Here is an 18,010-nt window from a genome sequence, read left to right on the forward strand (position 1 = left end):
AAGATGGACACCCAACATAATATATGATATTTACCATCTGAATCTAACAATGTCATATCAACAAATGGAAAAGTCAGCCTTTTATTAATTATCATGTTAATTATTGTGCCATTTACACCCAACAGCGGGGGTGCTTTTTAAAACTGAAAATCATTAAGAAGACCTTTGTCTCAAGATATATTCAAGATTGTTAGATCAAGTAAGCACAAAATCGACTTTGCGCTTCTGCCCGCAGTCGTGTCAAGCATCAACTAAATTTGTATGTGCATTTTGAAAAGCGGATGTTTTGAGAAGTGCTACACCACGTTTTTCTGCCATCTAGTTTAGAGGAAAATAATATCAAAGGCGCATTTTACCCAGGGGCACCTTTAGTCCCGTTGTATCCTATAACAACATTTGAACCACTTTAAAGAGTTTATTTTTTAACATTTGTATTGTTAGATATTCAAGTAAGTTGAAACCCAAAACTTACATTTAAGTGTAATCCAGCATTTTCTTTTAAAAAAAAACCAAACAAAAAATCCTATCACCAGCGCGCAATGAATCTTGGGATAGTCTTGGCTGCAAAGGATCCATTTGTTGTATCTTTTGCGGTCTGGGAAATGATGGCCACATTTGAAGGAACCTTTGAAATTGGACAGCAGAATGTGGCACATTCGGTCTTGGAATGCAGCCTTCCAAAGATGCAGCCTTTCAATTGCGGCACAGCTAAAAACTGACTGTCGAGTTGACGAGTGTTTGTATTATAGATACTCGCAGCTCTAGATTAAAAGAGTACAAAGACATTTGGTCTCATTCACTAATAATTGAGTGGATTATTTGTATTTATACACAATCGAGAACCTCTCCCAAAGCATTTCCAGCTAATTCACAACATGTGCGTATGCACATGAATTTGTTCTTAACCTTGTTCTGATGTTAATGAATTTGTGGGATTCTGAATGAGCGTTTGTGTGCCTGAGGTTATTCATTTGCATAAAACACGCCCAAAACATCTCCATATAGGGGTTTTCTGCACAGCCTTTACTTTAGAGCTTTTCTTTGCTCTCAGCAAATATATGATGCTCTAAACTTTGAAAGGCTACGTATTTGGCTCGCAGGCCCGTCTGTCAATGACTTTATTTACATTACATTTACATTTAATCATTTAGCAGACGCTTATATCCAAAGCGACACAAATGAGGGAAATAGGAAACAGGCAATGCTGGTGTATGAAGGCATGCAGGGTTTCTTACCAACTTCAAAGCCAACTTAACTTTATTTCATTATAATAATGAACATTTCTACATTTTATGTACTCCTTTTATCCATTCCTTCAAAAACCAATTTTATGAGGCTATTTCCAGATTTTTCCATTAACCACCATTCCGCACACAGTATTGTGGGATATCATTGGCTGTGAATTATTGTGAAATATCCATGCTCGGTCTGAAATCGCTCACTCGCTCACTTGTTTATATGGCAAATGCCGCCAAGTGCACTACATGTAGATGTAGTGAACAAAAAAATTCAGAATTCAGGAACTGATCTGAATATGAATAATGATGATGATAATAATCTTGTCACTTTGCAGTAATACTTTACATACATAATTTAACATTTTTGTGGCTTCATGAATGATATAATGCAAAAAAAAAAAAAAAAAAATATATATATATATATATATGGGCCATTCTACAGAATTGGTCCAAACTGCTGTCCCACAACCAAAAAACACATTTAAAAGCATTTAAGACATTTAAAAAGCATTTAAAGTATTCAAATCTTAGATGTTTACTAATATCCTTTTATTATCTCTTAAAACCCACAATAATATTTAAAATATTAGTAAGCTTAATATATATAAAACCATCATTTATTGAGTACTTTTAATTGGCAGGTGCCTCTCCCAAACTCTAACCCCTAAATTTCAACTTAATTTTACATTTTTTTTCCATTGTTGTTTTTAAAAGTATCTCTCTGTTATATTTTCTTTGTAAATTATGAATTTTTATTTGAACAAAAAGTGTTATGTCACCACCGAAAAAGTGTGTTTAAGTCCATTGTCAGCCGGTCCATTGGCCCTGATTTTAACTACACCCCTACATTTATGATTAGGAAATAGATATGCCCCATTATTTTAAGGTAAATGTGTTCAAAAGTCAAAAATATCTGTGTGTAACTTTAAGAAACATCACTATCGAATGTAGTTATGTCATCATTGTTTTGGTAGTGACAAAAGGGAACACATAATCCTCATATTTGGGGGAAATTAACAAAATTTTAGTACAGTTATGCAAAGTTTTTGTATTTTAGTATGTTTTAGTATGCAATTTAAAATTCTGTAATGTGTGGTCGCAACCAAAACATTAGCGTCACTACCGAAATTGTGCAGTCACTACCGAAACATGGGTTCCCCTTCAGTCGTTTCACTACGACGTTACATCCCCTATGTAACGTCTCCGTTCCCTCCTTCAGGGAACGAGGGTTACGTACGTAACCTAGACGTTCCCCTTCAGTCGTTTCACTACGACGTTACATAGGGGATGTAACGTCGTAGTGAAACGACTGAAGGGAACGAGGGTTATGTACGTAACCTAAACGATGTTCTGTCAAAAATAAAATATACTGAATTATCAACTAAGATGTTTTCATATTTTTTGGTTCAATGTATATTAAAACTAATGAATCCTTAACTTTGAAATCAGTATGATCAACTTTGTCTTTCAAAAAGAAAAATTGGATTCAAAATGCAAAAAATCTCATAAATTACACTTGAAATACACTTAAAAATGTAATTGTTATTGATTTACCTCTAAAAAAAAGTAGCAAAAAATATATTTACAATGTAGTGTTTCGGTAGTGTGAAATTTGGGGGGGAGGATAAACATACCAAAACTTTCTGAAAATACAGTATGAGAATTAACTGCACAACTACTAGAAATGTGTGCCTTGGATATTAAACAATTTGCATACATACAAAATTTGTGGAAAAATACACTTTTTTTCAAGCCATTTCCAACTTTGACTTTGAATCAATTCTGTAGAATTGCCCATATACTGTATATACATTACAACTTTGTGGTTTCATGCATGATATAATACAAAAAATCTGTCTGACCTACGTGTAAATTATCAGCTGTACACAGTAAATCAGAAGGCATTATAGAAAAATGAGCTATATAAAGAATAAACTTCCAGCATCCCACATGGTGCCTTGCCTTGCCTATATAGGGAACAGTTAGTGATTTTGGACTGTTCTGCTCAGAAATGACCAGATGGAGTAGGCAGAATGTTACGTGAGCACTGGATATAGACATAGTACACGGTTGCCTTCCTACCCTTGTATACTGCCTGCGAAGACAGCATTTTTCAGATTTCGTACCCAGCTTTTATCTCTCTCTCTTTCTCTCTCTGTCATACAGTGTAAATTTAGTCCCGGCATAAAATATTAGTGAACTGGAGGAGAAAACACGTAAATATTTCACCACTTCACCCAAATCCACAATAGTGAATATTCATCTTGAATAATTAATGAAATGGCCTTAATTATCAGCTCCATCATGCTGAATCAGGCTGAGCATATTGAGCACTTTTAGTGTTGCATAATTAGAGAGCTAGATCACATGTTGGCAGAAAAACACAGGGTAGTAACTGGAAATCATCATTTAGAAGAATCAGAGGTGGTACTGTGGTACAGTTATGGTAATATTATATTATAAGCATTGTGTTCCAGGCATAAATTTCTGTAAATAAAACTGGTAATCAGGAGTGAACTTCAGTTCTGAATTTGTAAATTAACATCTGCTGAATGTTGTTTTATCATCAGGGAACACTGCAAATGAGAAAATTCTTTAAAAAAGCAACTTCCAGATGACAATGCACACATCAGGCATATTCATAAAACTAAATTAAAGCACATTTATGTGTAAATTGTTTGTGTATTCATTAATGATTGACAAACAAATTCACTTGGTTCATCTTAAATACAGCCAGTTGAATGTCTCACATGAGCTATCAGAGATCACTTTCTAAAGGCTTTTATCATGGCACTAAGCAGTCGATGCTACCTTAACCTTTGGCCATGTTAGCAAAGTTATTCTTCTAACCATAGCTTTAATCCACGTTAGCCTTGAGATAGCGATTGAAGCTTTTCAAAACCTGAAGCAGTGCTATTCCTTTAGAATTTATCCACAATACTACTGTACAAGCCCCTGCGTCTCTATACACCCACTGGAGACATTCAATTCTATCCATGTTAGCCATTGGCTGAAGTAGTGTTTAGCCTGTAGCTGACTCTAGATGAATGTGGAGTGACAGGACTGTGCCAGTGCCCCACTCTGCCCACTGAAGTACCCAGCAGACAGCAAATCAGGACAAAGCACTTCAACAGTGAGTGCACAAATAAGGGTGTTTGATATCTGATAAAAACAAAATGAAAAATAAAAGGACAAAACTATAGCTTCATCCAGCATTTTTCTTTGTGGAATGAATTGTTGGATGAATGATTTACATTCATGAAATGTATTGTTTAATAACATTAGGTGGTGGAAATTACATTTTAATATTGACATTTTAAAAATTACATTGTGGTGGAAATTGCCTTACTTCATAGCCAGCATTTTATGCATTTGAAATACACAATTAGAAAACTGATTTTGCATAATTTGATAAAGTGACAGATTAATAAGAAATGTCACACAACCAAATATACTTCTCAGAAGTTACATTTATTTATTCTTTGGTTTATTCACAAATGCCATTATATGCTGACAATTTTGTTTTCTTGGCAGCCTTGTAAACCACCTTCTGAAAAACTTGAGAAAATCACGCCACAAGAGTTGTAATGAGTGTTAATTAGTTTTCACACAATAAATATTGAAATGGTTTGTGTAGATGATAATATTCTAGTCTTACCATTTTAATTGCTCGATTTCTTTTATGTTTTTTTAAAGATTGAAAGTCTGGATCAGGGACAAGGGTCAAACCATTTGAGTTCGGCATAAAAGGCATTTGAAAAGCAAAAATAAAAACGGTGAAGGCATAGTAATGTGACCTTCACAAACAGAAAAAAAGTCAAAAACTCCTCGTTTTAATAAAAACGAACCACTGCAGCAGAATTCTGGGTAAAGCTGCAGGGAGGAAAAAAACTACCAATACAAGAATGCACTTCAGTCACTCAAAGCCAAACACTTTTAAAGTAAATATGTCTCATCTCACTAAATTGCTATAAAATTGTTATGTTGCAGTATTTTAATTACAGTTTTTCCATACGAATCAAGTTCCTTATATTTCTTTTGCATTGTCTGTACAGCGTGTACATTATGTATTCATGCAAGATTGTATAAGTGCTTGTATTTTTATGCACAAACGTTGTCATAGTCTTTTATCAGTGATTCGGTTTGTTATTTTATGTTTGTGCATGTGTGTGTATGAGAAACTGCCAGAATCTGTAGGCATATGAATGTGGCTTTTGTGTGTGTGTAAGAAAGAGAGGGAGCGAGAGAGACCGGAGTGCTTTAGAAGTAGATTGTGGGACATAATAAAAGATAAATCAGAGAGACTCAGTCGTATTGGCAGTATGAAGAGTGAGCCAGAGACAGACACAGAATCTATTATGAGAAAAGGCTAAAGGAACTCAACCCAGCGCACTCAGCGTGTACGCGTATGTGTGTGCCTTCCAGATTAATAGTGATTTCAGCATGCTGAATTCTGAATTATTGAAACATGGGGAAAATGAATAAAGATTTATGCCTCTTTGAGGCACAGAAAGAGTTTCATAAACATGCCCTCTATCAGAGCAAAAAGTCACCCGCACCATCATTATAAATCAAAAACTCCCTTTAAAGTTTTTCTGTTCTTTAGTGAGAGACAGAGAGAGAGAATGGGTGGGGCTTAGGGGTGGGGCCAGCTGAAATTTGATTGGCTCATTCGCTGGCTCTGTCATGACTTGGTATTGGCAATGAGATGCCAAACCAGAGACCCTCTGGCTGAAACTACAGTAAATGAGCCGAACCGTCCCAACCGTGCAGGACAATTTGAACTATCCTGCGTGAGCTACAAATGTTGTTAACTCGAGGGGGATGTGAACCACACAACCCCTTTGAGTTCCTGCTCTGAATTCTCAGTCAAACACCACAAACAGCAAGGTGTTTAGTTGTAAGAAGTCTTTTAAACCTCAGTTTCTCCTTTAAACTAAAGGGCAGTTGCTGAAGGGCATTCAGAAACAAACAGTAGACTCCAGACCAAACATCCAGAATTAGAAAAAAAGTAGAGATACAGAGATATTAGAATTCTGGTCCATACTTATGAATTGATAATTATTTTAATGTTAGTTAAATGATAATAAATGGCAAGTATTACAATTCTATGCTATTTTGTCCAAATACATAAAAGCTAAAGCAATTTTGTATTTTTTTTTATTCTACAAGTGAATTTAGGCATCACAGTAGGCTCTCACTAATAATTATTTTGGTAATTGAGTAATCGGTTGATAATTCTGTTGATAAATTGATTAATCAGATAATTCTAGTAAATTTTTTGTGGTAATACAAATAGACCTGCACGAACAATAGCCTTTAAAATTACTTAAAATACATAGCAACGAGGGAATAATATTTCGTTCAAATAAAGTATCAAACGCAAGTAATCATATGGTTTTATTGATCAAAACTGTTAAAATACATCATGTATTAACATTAGAACTAATGTACAGTGTGCATTATATCAAATGCCTGCTAGGTTTATCACTTTACCTTACAAATCTAATGAAACGACACACGGTGCGTTCCAAGATGAACGTTATAAAAAACTCAGACTCACAGCAATATGCAGAGATGTAGTTTGAGACGCTCCAAACATGTAAACCTGCATCACATTTAATTTTAATCTTAATTCACATTTAAGTGTATTTATTTAATGGAATCGTAGCATTTGCAAATTCACAATAGCATGATGGATTACTGTGATTTTTAAATAGGTTTTATATATCATACAGCCTTGCAAAACGGTCTAATAATTTGTTTCATGGATTCTCATCCGTACAATGCGCCACATGGTATTTTTGCAGGATTTTTGAAAATTGAGATTGAAAATTACAAAAGATTACATGTTAAAGGTCTCTAAATTATTAGTGTTTTATTACCAACATTTTCGAAACATGAAACAAAGACGTGCAAAGCCAGTGAGTTTAGTTCACCAGTGTCAAGCAAGTACAGTTGAGCTTCTTTTCACCATATTTGATGTGTTCTATTCTATATGTGTTATGTGTGAATAAAAGGCCAAATTAACACCTCAGAACATATAGTATTAAACCACTCATTCATTTGGATTACATTTACAATGTCTTTATGAACATTTAGAATCTTGGTAGTGTGGAATGTCAGTGGATGGACTAAAATAATGAGAGAATATTATTAGAAATATCCTCATTTGCAATTCCTAGTGAAATCAGTATGTTTTTAACAAAATGTCCATCAACCACGCAGCATGGAAACGTATTTGTTCCCTTATTGTGAGGAGGGAAACATAAAAAAGAGGTCAGTTCTTTTTTTCCCCTCTCTGCATGCCACCAAAAATGCATGAGGAGGAATGTGAGGCATAAAAATAGGAGATATGGGGAGAGATAGAGTGATTGAGATAGAAAGAGACACAGGGAGGAATGGGGAGAGCGAGATGGTGGGGGGATACATGGTCGTGTCTTTCTAATTGTGTGTCATTATTGTGAGAATCCCTGATTTGAGGGTTCAGGCAAACTCTCATTTAGAAAGAGAGAGAGAGAGAGTGAGGTTTCTGCTCTCATTACTGGACACACAGAGCTGCAGGGGTTGATGGGAGCTCGTAAGGTCATGCCATGCCAGACAGAAATTGCCAGAATGAGACTGAGGCATGCAAGCATTTTTGTGCCATAAATTATAGCCAAACTCTACCAAGTATGTACGGCACCCCCGCAGCACAATCGAGTCAAAAACTGCCATATGGCATTATAGATTATCTGAGTGAGAACGGGAGTGACAGCAAGCGTGTGTGTTGGGGGAGGGATTGCATATCAGCACGTACAGTAACGCAGTCTACCGCACTCTTAGAGTAAGTTCATGACTGCAGGAAATGAACTTGGAAATTGGCTGACTTTACTTGTCAGTTTCTATCAAATATGGATCCATCTACAGTGGCCCCAAAAGTATTCAAACACTTCAGCTACACTTGAAATTTGGCGTCACTTTAAATAACAACTCATCACACCAAGTGGCATATAATTTAAAGAGAGACAACCCAAGCGTACTTTTAATTCAAAACATGTTTGTTAAGTTTTAAAGAGTGATGGAAACTATAAAAACACTGTAACATTTACGCCTCAAAATGTCCTGCCTCTCTAGAAAAATGCTGTTATTAAAAATAAGCTGACAACAAAATGCCTGACAACACAGGGAGGTGTACTTTAATGCATGGCCGCCCACATTTACACGCCAACGCCACCTATTCAGTGTTCAGATACTTTATCTGCCCAGTCATGGTGAGATAATGAAGTAGGATCAACAATGTTGTTCCTAACACTAACTGATAAGTATAAGAGCAAAATAAGGGGAAGTTGGTCAAACCTTGTGCTCTTCCGGACTGGGTGCTTTTGAGATGATTCACGATGGTCTAATTTTCCAAAAATATACTAGTTGACTAGTTTATGTGCACTTTTTTTTTTTTTTTTTAATCTTTAAGCTTATTAGAAGCAGTGCTTTAATTTGCATGTAATCAACAGTGTGCTGAACTACTGCGATATACAGTCAAACGAAAAATTATTCAGACACCAGATATAATTTTTGATTTTTTTTTACTAGTGGGTGCAGGACACTATAGTTAATTATGTAAGTGAAGACAGCAAAATAAAGTAAACTGTGACATATTATACCCAAATATTATTCAGACCCTTTGACCAGACCATGTTTTGTTTGTGCATGTGGTTTTTCTTTAATTGCTAATGTAAATTTTTTACACCACAGACTGAACAAAATTAAGCATTGCTTGGTAATTGGTCAACAAAGTATTGATAGTTGTGTAAATATTTTCATACTAACAGTTGTCTGAATTTTTGGTTAATTGGAATCCATTACATACCTTTCAAATCAATGTTATCTGACATTATCAAGATGAATTTGTGCTAACACAGTTTAACTCTGAGTTCTAGTCATATTTTATTACCACTTTCTAAACTATAGTGAAAATGTTGAAGGTGAGAAATGTTGAAGGTGTCTGAATAAATATTGGTTTGACTGTAAACCAATAATTAGGCCTGACTGATAAATTGGCAGTATAATCTATGCTATTTTGTGTGAAAATGTATGAAAAATGGATATTTGTTTTAGATTTGCCATGATGACAGTTATTCGAACAGTAAAAAGACATTTAAATATAAAAATAGTGGAAATGAACATGAACATGCACAGTTGGAAATGAACATGCACAACTAAATATACATTTCTTCTAAAGAAATCTGTTATGCTCATGAAGGCAGCATTTATTAAAAAATATAGCAATACTGTAGACTGTGTGCTGTTTTAAATTATTTTTAAATTTAATGTGATGGCAAAGCTGAATTTTCACATCATTACTTCAGTTTTCAGTGTTACATGTACTTTTAGAAATCAGTCTAGAGAAACATTTCTTTTTATTAGCAATATTGAAAACAAATCATGATACATTTTTATTTTAAGATCATTTGAGGAATGATAAAAAGAATAGCATTTATTTAATAGAATGTTTTGTCTTTGTCACTTTTGATCAGTTTAACGCATCCTTGCTAAATAAGAGCATACATAAAAATAACTTCTTGAACTTACTATGAATATTGAATGAATTTGACAAAATATTAAATATTAACCCAAAAATGCTAATAATGGCTGATAGTTTGCATAGTGAAACACTATGCGAAGTTATATATTTTAATTCTTCCTGTTTAATGCATCGCTACTACAGTTACACACAGTCTTTGTCTAGTGTCACAGTATGAGCATTGTGTTTTTAAGATGCCATGTCACATTAAAACCTGTCAAAAAAACCACAAAAACCCTAATCTCAAGACCCCCTCATTCTGTCTTGTTCTGTCCAGCTGTTTTTAAATGCAAGATAATCATCACAGTTACTTATGTAAACACCTCCAAAGAAACTTGTCCTATCTGTGACAGGTAAAATTTGAAATCAGCTATAATTATACAGAATGTTTTTAAGACTTAAGAACAATTATACTCTCAGTTGGTCACACCAACTCACTACTTTCTTTGTTTTTTTTTGTTTTGTTTTTTACTGTATTTTTGCACATCCCTAATGTGTATCACCTGCCACTCTGTAAATTCTTCCAAAAGATTCAAACTTTAGAAATGATGGTTGAAGTTTGTCATCTTCAAAAATAACAATGTTGGATTATCATAATTTGTATCTGCTACTCTTGGCATGAATGTTCTGTGCAATGATTGGTAAATTGACTTGCAGCCAACTACAGATTGCTCACACATCATGTGTTCTTTAAGGAACTGAAAGGCTAATGAGTGAATAGTGGAACCCCTGACGGTCTTCCTCAGATGCCCACTGGTTAATCAGTATTATACATACTAGAGTGGCCACACATTGGTTATGCTGAAATAGCTAATTGGGTCATTAAGTGATTAAGATTAGCATATGGTCAAATGGATCATGCTAAACAATGAAATAAGTGAGGAACTGACTCATGAAGCATGAACATATTCTGCAGTGTAAAATCAAAATTACCTACTCAGAAAGAAAGTTCACCCAAAAAAGATCATTTAAACACGCTGGTTTCTTTTGTGGAACTGAAAAGAGAAATTTTCAACAGTCTTTTTTTTTTTCCAAAACAGCACTGAACCCCATTCACTTTTTTTAGAGCTCAAAACCATGTAGAAACAAGGTAAAATAGCAGGTTGCTTCAGAAAAACGTTAGTTTTAGGGTTTAGGCGGTACGCGACATTTTATTTCCAAACTGCAGGGAAATTTAAATGTGCTTTTTAGCGCCACTCACTGGACATTTTACTTTGAAACTGCCATGAAATGTGCAAAAAGCTATGGAAGCCACTTTCTGCCACTGAATAAAAAAAAAAAAAAGGTTATTGCGACTTTTTATCTCACAATTCTGACTTTTTTCCTCAGAATTTGTAAGATATAAACTCGCAATTCTGAGAAATGAAGCCAGAATTGCAAAATATAAACTCACAGTTATGACTTTTTTCTCAGAATTGTGTGATATAAACTCACAATTGCGAGAAATAAAGTCCGAATAAAGAATAAAGATAAAAAGCTGCGGAAACCGGTTTCCACCACTGAATAAAAAGTAAAAAAAACTTATTGCAACTATTTCTCTCACAGTTCTGACTTTTTTTCTCAGAATTATAGTTATAAAGTCAGAATTGTAAAATATAAACCTGCGGTTCTGAGAAATGAAGCCAGAATTGCAATATAAACTCACAATTGCAAGTTATAAAGTCAGAATTGTGAGATATAAACTTGCAGTTCTGAGAAATGAAGCCAGATTTTCAAATTCTAAATTCAATTCTGGGTTAAAAAGTCAGAATTGCAAAATATAAAATATAAACTAGACTTTTTTTCCTCAGAATTGCTTGATATAAGCTCAAAATTGCGAGAAATAAAGTCAGAATTGCGAGATAAAAACAATTGTGACTTATTTTTGCAGTTCTCAGAATTGCGACTATTTCTCAGAATTGCAAGACATAAACTTTTTATATCTCTCAACTGTGAAATAAAAAATCAAATTGCCTTTTTTGGTTTTTATTCAGTGGTGGAAACAGGCTTACATAAGAAGAAACGTAATAGCGTGAAAAACTGAGGCATTTTTCAAAATACGTTTTTAGTTTACCACAGAAGTCCTAAAGGTTTAAAACAACATGAGGGCGGATAACTGATGTCATTTGTCATTTTTGGGTGAACCATTATTGTAGAAGAATCATGAAAACTGACTGCTGTAAACTATTCAACCAAGCATCATTATTTAAAGTAAAGTGGACTAGTAATTATGTGTGTTATTTTTTTATTTTTTTAGTATCAAAGTACTTGTCACAGACATACTCGCATTTGTGCATATATGGTACACATGATTGACTGCCAGACTGACTGTTTACCATAAACACAAAATTCCTTGCTGTGTAGTTGATAGTCATAGATCTAAGACACACACTAATTTGACCGGGACTTTGCTGGTAAAATGATTACATGGTCATTTGATCACACACACACATGCTCTTTACTGGTACCGGGGCCATATTTCCATATGTTCCTGTTTATAATGTGGGACATCTGCTCGAAACCCTCCTGTTCACTTTAGTTAAGCAGCCATCAATCACTCAGACAAAGAAAGAGAGTGTTTAAGCTACGTGTGTTTATGTGCATAAGAAGGAAGACAGAGTGTGCGACTGTGTGTTTCTAATGACTGAGTGGCATTGTTGAGTGTTTATGTAAGTTTAATGAGACAGTGGCTGTATAGTGCTTTATTTTTAATAAGGTAAAGATGTTCAGTGGAGGCAGGCCATATATAACTATCTGTGTGTGTGTGTGTGGGAGAGGGAAAGAGGACAGATGCATTAAGCTGTTGTAGGAGGCATTAGCAGAGCACCACATGTGTCTTCTCAGGAGTATTGTCACAGGATTTTCATCCTATGCTGTCATGCCCCTGTTTTTACTGTTAGACATTGCATAGCTACTGGCATTTTCGGATATGTGGATGTTTAGAAATACACTTTTGACGTTCAACTTTTTATTATCTCTAACAGTGTATGTAGTTTTCAACACATTTCAATTATATATTGTTTCATAGCACTCTGTGCCTATTTTTAACTTTTCTTCACCTTTGTGTTGCTAAGGCTTACTTGCCTGATTGGAAATGATGTACAAGTGATATTTACTTACACAATAATTGTTTAAATAGTTAATTTACCTCCTGTTTAGGTCATCATTTATATTTTGTAATAGATTTCGCTAACACTTTGGTATAGGGACCAATTCTCACTATTAACTAGTTGCTTACTTGCATGCCTATTATTAACATATTGACTGTTTATTAGTACTGACAAAGCATATATTCTGCATGACTTTATTCTACATCCCTAATCCTAACTAATACCTAAAGTTGACAACTACCTTACTAACTATTAATAAGCAGCAAATTAGTTTATTGAGGCAAAAGTGGTAGTTAATGGTTTGTTGATAGGGAGAATTGGATCTTAAAATAAAGTGTGACCACTTCCAGAACAACAATTTACAGATAATGTACTCACCCCCTTGTCATCCAAAATGTTCATGTCTTTCTTTCTTCAGTCGTAAAGAAATTGTTTTTTGAGGAAAACATCCCATCAAATGATCCGAAATGCAGTTGTAAAGGATCCCAGCTGAGGAAGAAGGGTCTTATCTAGTGAAACGATCGGTTATCTTCAGAAAAATAATACAATTTATATACTTTTTAATGTCAAACGCTCGTTTTGTCTTGCTCTTCCCGACCTCTGTTTTTTTCCGGTTCATGACAGTTAGGGTATGTTGAAAAACTCCCATCTCATGTTCTCCCTCAACTTCAAAATCGTCCTATATTGCTGTTTTACCTTTCTTGTTGAGGGTGTTTGATCTTCTTTGCATGTTCACTTTGCAAAGACTGGGTTGCTACTTCCGCAGCGATGTAGGATGATTTTGAAATGATTTTTGAAGTTGATGGAAAAAATACGATCAGAGTTTTTCGACATACCCTAACTGTCTTGAACCAGAATACAGGGAGAGCAAGAGAAGACGAACGTTTGAGATTAAAAAGTTTTTTTTTTAATGAAAATAACCAATCATTTCACTAGATAAGACCCTTCTTCCTCGGCTGGGATCGTTTACAACCGCATTTGGCGCCGCATTTAAACTGCATTTTGGAAGTTCAAACTCTGGGCACCACATCAGTCCATTATATGGAGAAAAATGCTAAAATGTTTTCCTCAAAAAACATAATTTCTTTACGACTGAAGAAAAAAAGACATGAACATCTTGGATGACAAAAGGGTGAGTACATTATCTGTAAATTGTTGTTCTGGAAGTGGACTTCTACTTTAAGATTGAACGTCTACAACAAGAATGAAACAAAACTGGTATGGATATAAAGCATTTAAATATTAGCTGAAACAAATGATTCAATTTCAAGACACTTTGAATGCGACTTTTATATAAACAAGTTTAAATCTTGAAAAGTTAAACTACTTTCTAACTCTAGGAGCATAAAAGTGCCTGAAGTTAAAGGAAACACCTACACGCTCATTCTTTTTTTGTCAAATGATTAACTGCTTGCATGGTCAAACACACACACAACAATCAATAATCTCTATTAAATATTATGGATTTGTTTTTCACTGTCATCGACTTCATTACACAGACATGATTCAGAGACCAGCTAGGTTGTCAAGAGATATGACAGATCATTACATCTGGGTTCAGCTGTATCATTTTCTCTGCTTTTGAGCTGATTTGTTATTAATGAAAAATATTATGCTTAACTAACCTTAAAAAAACATCTCACGGTTAAAGACAGCATTCACAACTCATTTAACATGTCACACAAAATGTATTCCATAGTCTTTTGTCGGCGGTTTTTGTGTTTATCTGTAGTATTTTTGATTGTTGGACTACGCACACATGCAACTAGAAGTATTTCGGACCACGAGCGCCGCATATGAAGTCAAAAGTAGGTCATCCTTGATGTTACTGGAGATCTTTGCGTTCTGTTTTCTAGCTGTCTTTGAGTACAAGAACACATCCTGTTCTGAATGTACTCAGTTGGTTTGGGAAAAAAGTAAGTTATTACTGTTTGATTATGGAAATAAATATATTTTTGACTAATGTGCAAGGATGCATCTTGCGCAAGCACCCCAGCGACATTTAATGAGAAAATAAACAGCGTCGTTTTTGATTTCCTGTTGTTTTTGAATCGTAACACTGTGTGCAACAAAAGTGACCTTTAGCTGTAACATTAACATTCTCTTCGCTTGCTCTGTGTTTGTCCTTCCTGCTTTAGGTGTGCGCGTCAGAGAGGAACTCCATGGCTAATGTGAGACGCATCTTCAGCGAGTCAGTGCAGAGGTCATCAGGGTCATCGGCGGTCATGTGGTCCACACGCCTACTTTTCTTCTTCGCCCTCTTCACACCCGCCACGCTCGGTAATACGCACACACACACACACAAAAGCCAATTATTTCCTTGTTGTGTTGTTTTCGCCGAGATGGATAAATGAGATGTCTTACTGCTTTTATTTGATTAGTTGGCCCCCAACCTTGAAGTGCAGACTGTCAGATGAAGACGAGCCAAATGAGAGCGAAGCGCGCAGCTCTCAAATCTTCAGTGAAAATTCCACAAAGTTTTTGCGTCTTATTAAAAGTTTTGGAAACTATTAATTGAGACATCTCCTCTCGCAGCAATAAATGATTCATGAGCAATCACTGAATTTCACAACCACTGCACATCCGTTATGATCAAAACATTCACACATACGCAGAAACGCGCTCGCACGCATATGGGGGAGAGAAATTCGAAACACACAAACAAAAACAACTCCAAAGCCTTTTAATAGATGGCTGCTTTTTGCCAAACACCATAGTGAAATATGAAATATAGCTGGATTATTTTCCAGTGAACGAGCCATTTTATGGCCCGATCCATAACTATAAAAATTGTGTGTGAACCTGTTAAAAGTGCGTGAGATAGAGTGCAGATGTAAGGGGATCTGACAGATCAATAAGCATAGATGCAGACGTCTAGACGCTTCGTGTGTGTGCGCCACATGTGAGCGCGACCCCGTGTGCGCCAGTCGGTCCCTCAAGGGGACCTTTAGCGTAACCGTTTGAGCTCAGAGGACACTGGGGGATTGGCCATTGGGGGAACGGTTTAAAAACATCAAGACACAAGCGCTCCCTCATCGACGTTCTCTGTATCTCTGCAACGCACACTTTCATTCAGCCACTCTCCTTTTTTTCTCACTGTCATCGATTGCCTCTTTTCCCTGGCACTCACCTTCCACCAGTCTCAAGGGCGCTAAAACACAGTTCCACCTCGACAGCAGCCTTCCTGCCTCCACTCAATTCTATTTAAACCAATAACCTACATTATAGCCATAAGCCATTTCACTTCTATACATCCGCCCTGCCCACACACTCGTGCACAGTCATTTCTGCTGGCCTTTGCTTTCTTTTAGAAGCAGAATGGCTCTTATGTGAGTATGTGCGTGCATGTGTGTGTTGTTAAATCTCAATGGAAACGATTGCGATGGCGACGGTTAAATCCTGGATCCTGATTGGATGATGATGTGGCGTCTCTGCTGTCAGTATGTATGCTAATTGGAGGCAGCAGCAGAATATGAAATTAAATCGTGCACACAGTCAAGTGTCATTCACATCCCTGAGATTAATTTCATAAGAGCGAGTGTGTGAGTGTGTCTGTTTCTGTCTGTCTGTGCCTGTGTACGCATTAGAACGCAGTTTATTGTGTTGGTGTTTGTCTATGGCTATACGTCATGCGGGGCAAGGAGTGTGTTGCTACGGTAACAGGAAAGGGGTGGCGTAAAGAATGTAATTTTTGATTTAAGTGTCTGCGTGTGTGTGTAATTTAAAGAAAGGTTATTACTGAGGACATGATAACTAGATAGATGTGACTTTGGGGTGCACATATGAGATCTTTCTATTGTATAATGAAGAATAGTTCTCCTCACAATAACTACATGCCGTCTTTCTAACACACTACTAAACTGGATTATTTTATGTTTGAGAGAGAGAGTGTGTGAATGAAAGATGAAAGATGTTGTGTTTAAATTTGTTTCGTAGTTTGTTCAACGTAATATTTCTCTCTCTCTGTCTGTTTCTTTTGCAGTTTTAAGTCGTGCTCCAGTGCCGATGGCTGTGGTGCGTCGAGAGCTGTCATGTGAGGGTTATCCTATCGAACTGCGCTGCCCGGGCACCGATGTCATTATGATCGAGAGCGCCAATTACGGGCGCACAGATGACAAGATCTGTGACTCGGACCCCGCTCAAATGGAGAACACTCGCTGCTATCTGCCTGATGCCTACAAGATTATGGGCCTCAGGTACAGAGAAACATTCACATGCTTTGTACTCTATTGTTGTCTCACAGGTTGTGTTAATATGTGCGTGTTTGTGTGTGTGTGTTAGTGTATGGCTACGTACACACTGCAGCTAAATGAGTCATTCCATCACGGAGGACCATTTGTGTTCGCAATGTTTGGTGAAATTATAAACCTATTAGAATAAAAATGTTTCTTTGGAATATGTAAAAAATTATGTGTATTTTTATTTGCGTGTAGCCAGTCACAGAAAATAAATTCACTCTAAAATTAAAATTCTGTTATTAAGTACTCACCCTCGTGTCGGTCCAAACCTGTAAGACCTTCGTTCTTTGGTACACGAATGGTTTCTTAAAGAAGAAAAAGAGCTTTCTGATACTGAACTCACGGCGAAGGAAGAAGTCGTTATTTTGTTTTCTTTGCGCACAAACAGTATTCTTGTAGCTTCATAAAATTAAGGTTGAACCGCATGAACTATTTTAACGATGTCCTTGGTACGTGATTGTTGCATTGCTGTCTATGGAAGGTCAGAAAACTCTTGGATTTCATAAAAAAAAATCTTCATTTGTGTTTTGAAGGCCTTACGGCTTTGAAACGACATGAGGGTGAGTAATTCAAGACAGAATTGCTACAATAAACTGTGTATTGGTTTGCCCATTCACACTGGATTAGTCACATTTATATGAAATTAAATCAAGTTTTAGTTTCATTGAATTGAACTGTATCTGTGAATTTTGATTAATCTTGTCACACTGCTTATTAATTAAAAAAAATAATATAATTTATATTATTTATTATTAAACAGCAAAATGAAAAGGAAATTATGTCATTTAAGTTTTGAAAGGAGACTCTCAGCATTTTTACATAATTAGTTTAATCAAGCTTGTTCAGATTTCTCAAGCAGAAAGAAACAGTTTTATGTAATTT

The 18,010-nt window shown here is 35.7% G+C and overlaps 1 protein-coding gene across 6 annotated transcripts in view; it reads left to right on the top strand.

Annotated features, from left to right (window-relative positions):
- The window catches only part of adgrl3.1 (adhesion G protein-coupled receptor L3.1), a 136,874-nt gene that overhangs the window by 21,396 nt on the left and 97,468 nt on the right, over nt 1–18,010 (top strand). For all 6 annotated transcript variants that reach the window (XM_051123744.1, XM_051123833.1, XM_051123916.1 and 3 more), the window contains exons 2-3: nt 15,029–15,170; nt 16,873–17,086. In XM_051123744.1, coding sequence (XP_050979701.1) covers nt 15,053–15,170; nt 16,873–17,086 — 332 coding nt within the window. In that variant the 5' untranslated portion in view covers nt 15,029–15,052. The remainder of the gene's footprint in view (nt 1–15,028; nt 15,171–16,872; nt 17,087–18,010) is intronic.

The sequence above is a fragment of the Labeo rohita genome, chromosome 1, assembly GCF_022985175.1.
Source record: "Labeo rohita strain BAU-BD-2019 chromosome 1, IGBB_LRoh.1.0, whole genome shotgun sequence".
Lineage (NCBI taxonomy): Eukaryota > Metazoa > Chordata > Actinopteri > Cypriniformes > Cyprinidae > Labeo > Labeo rohita.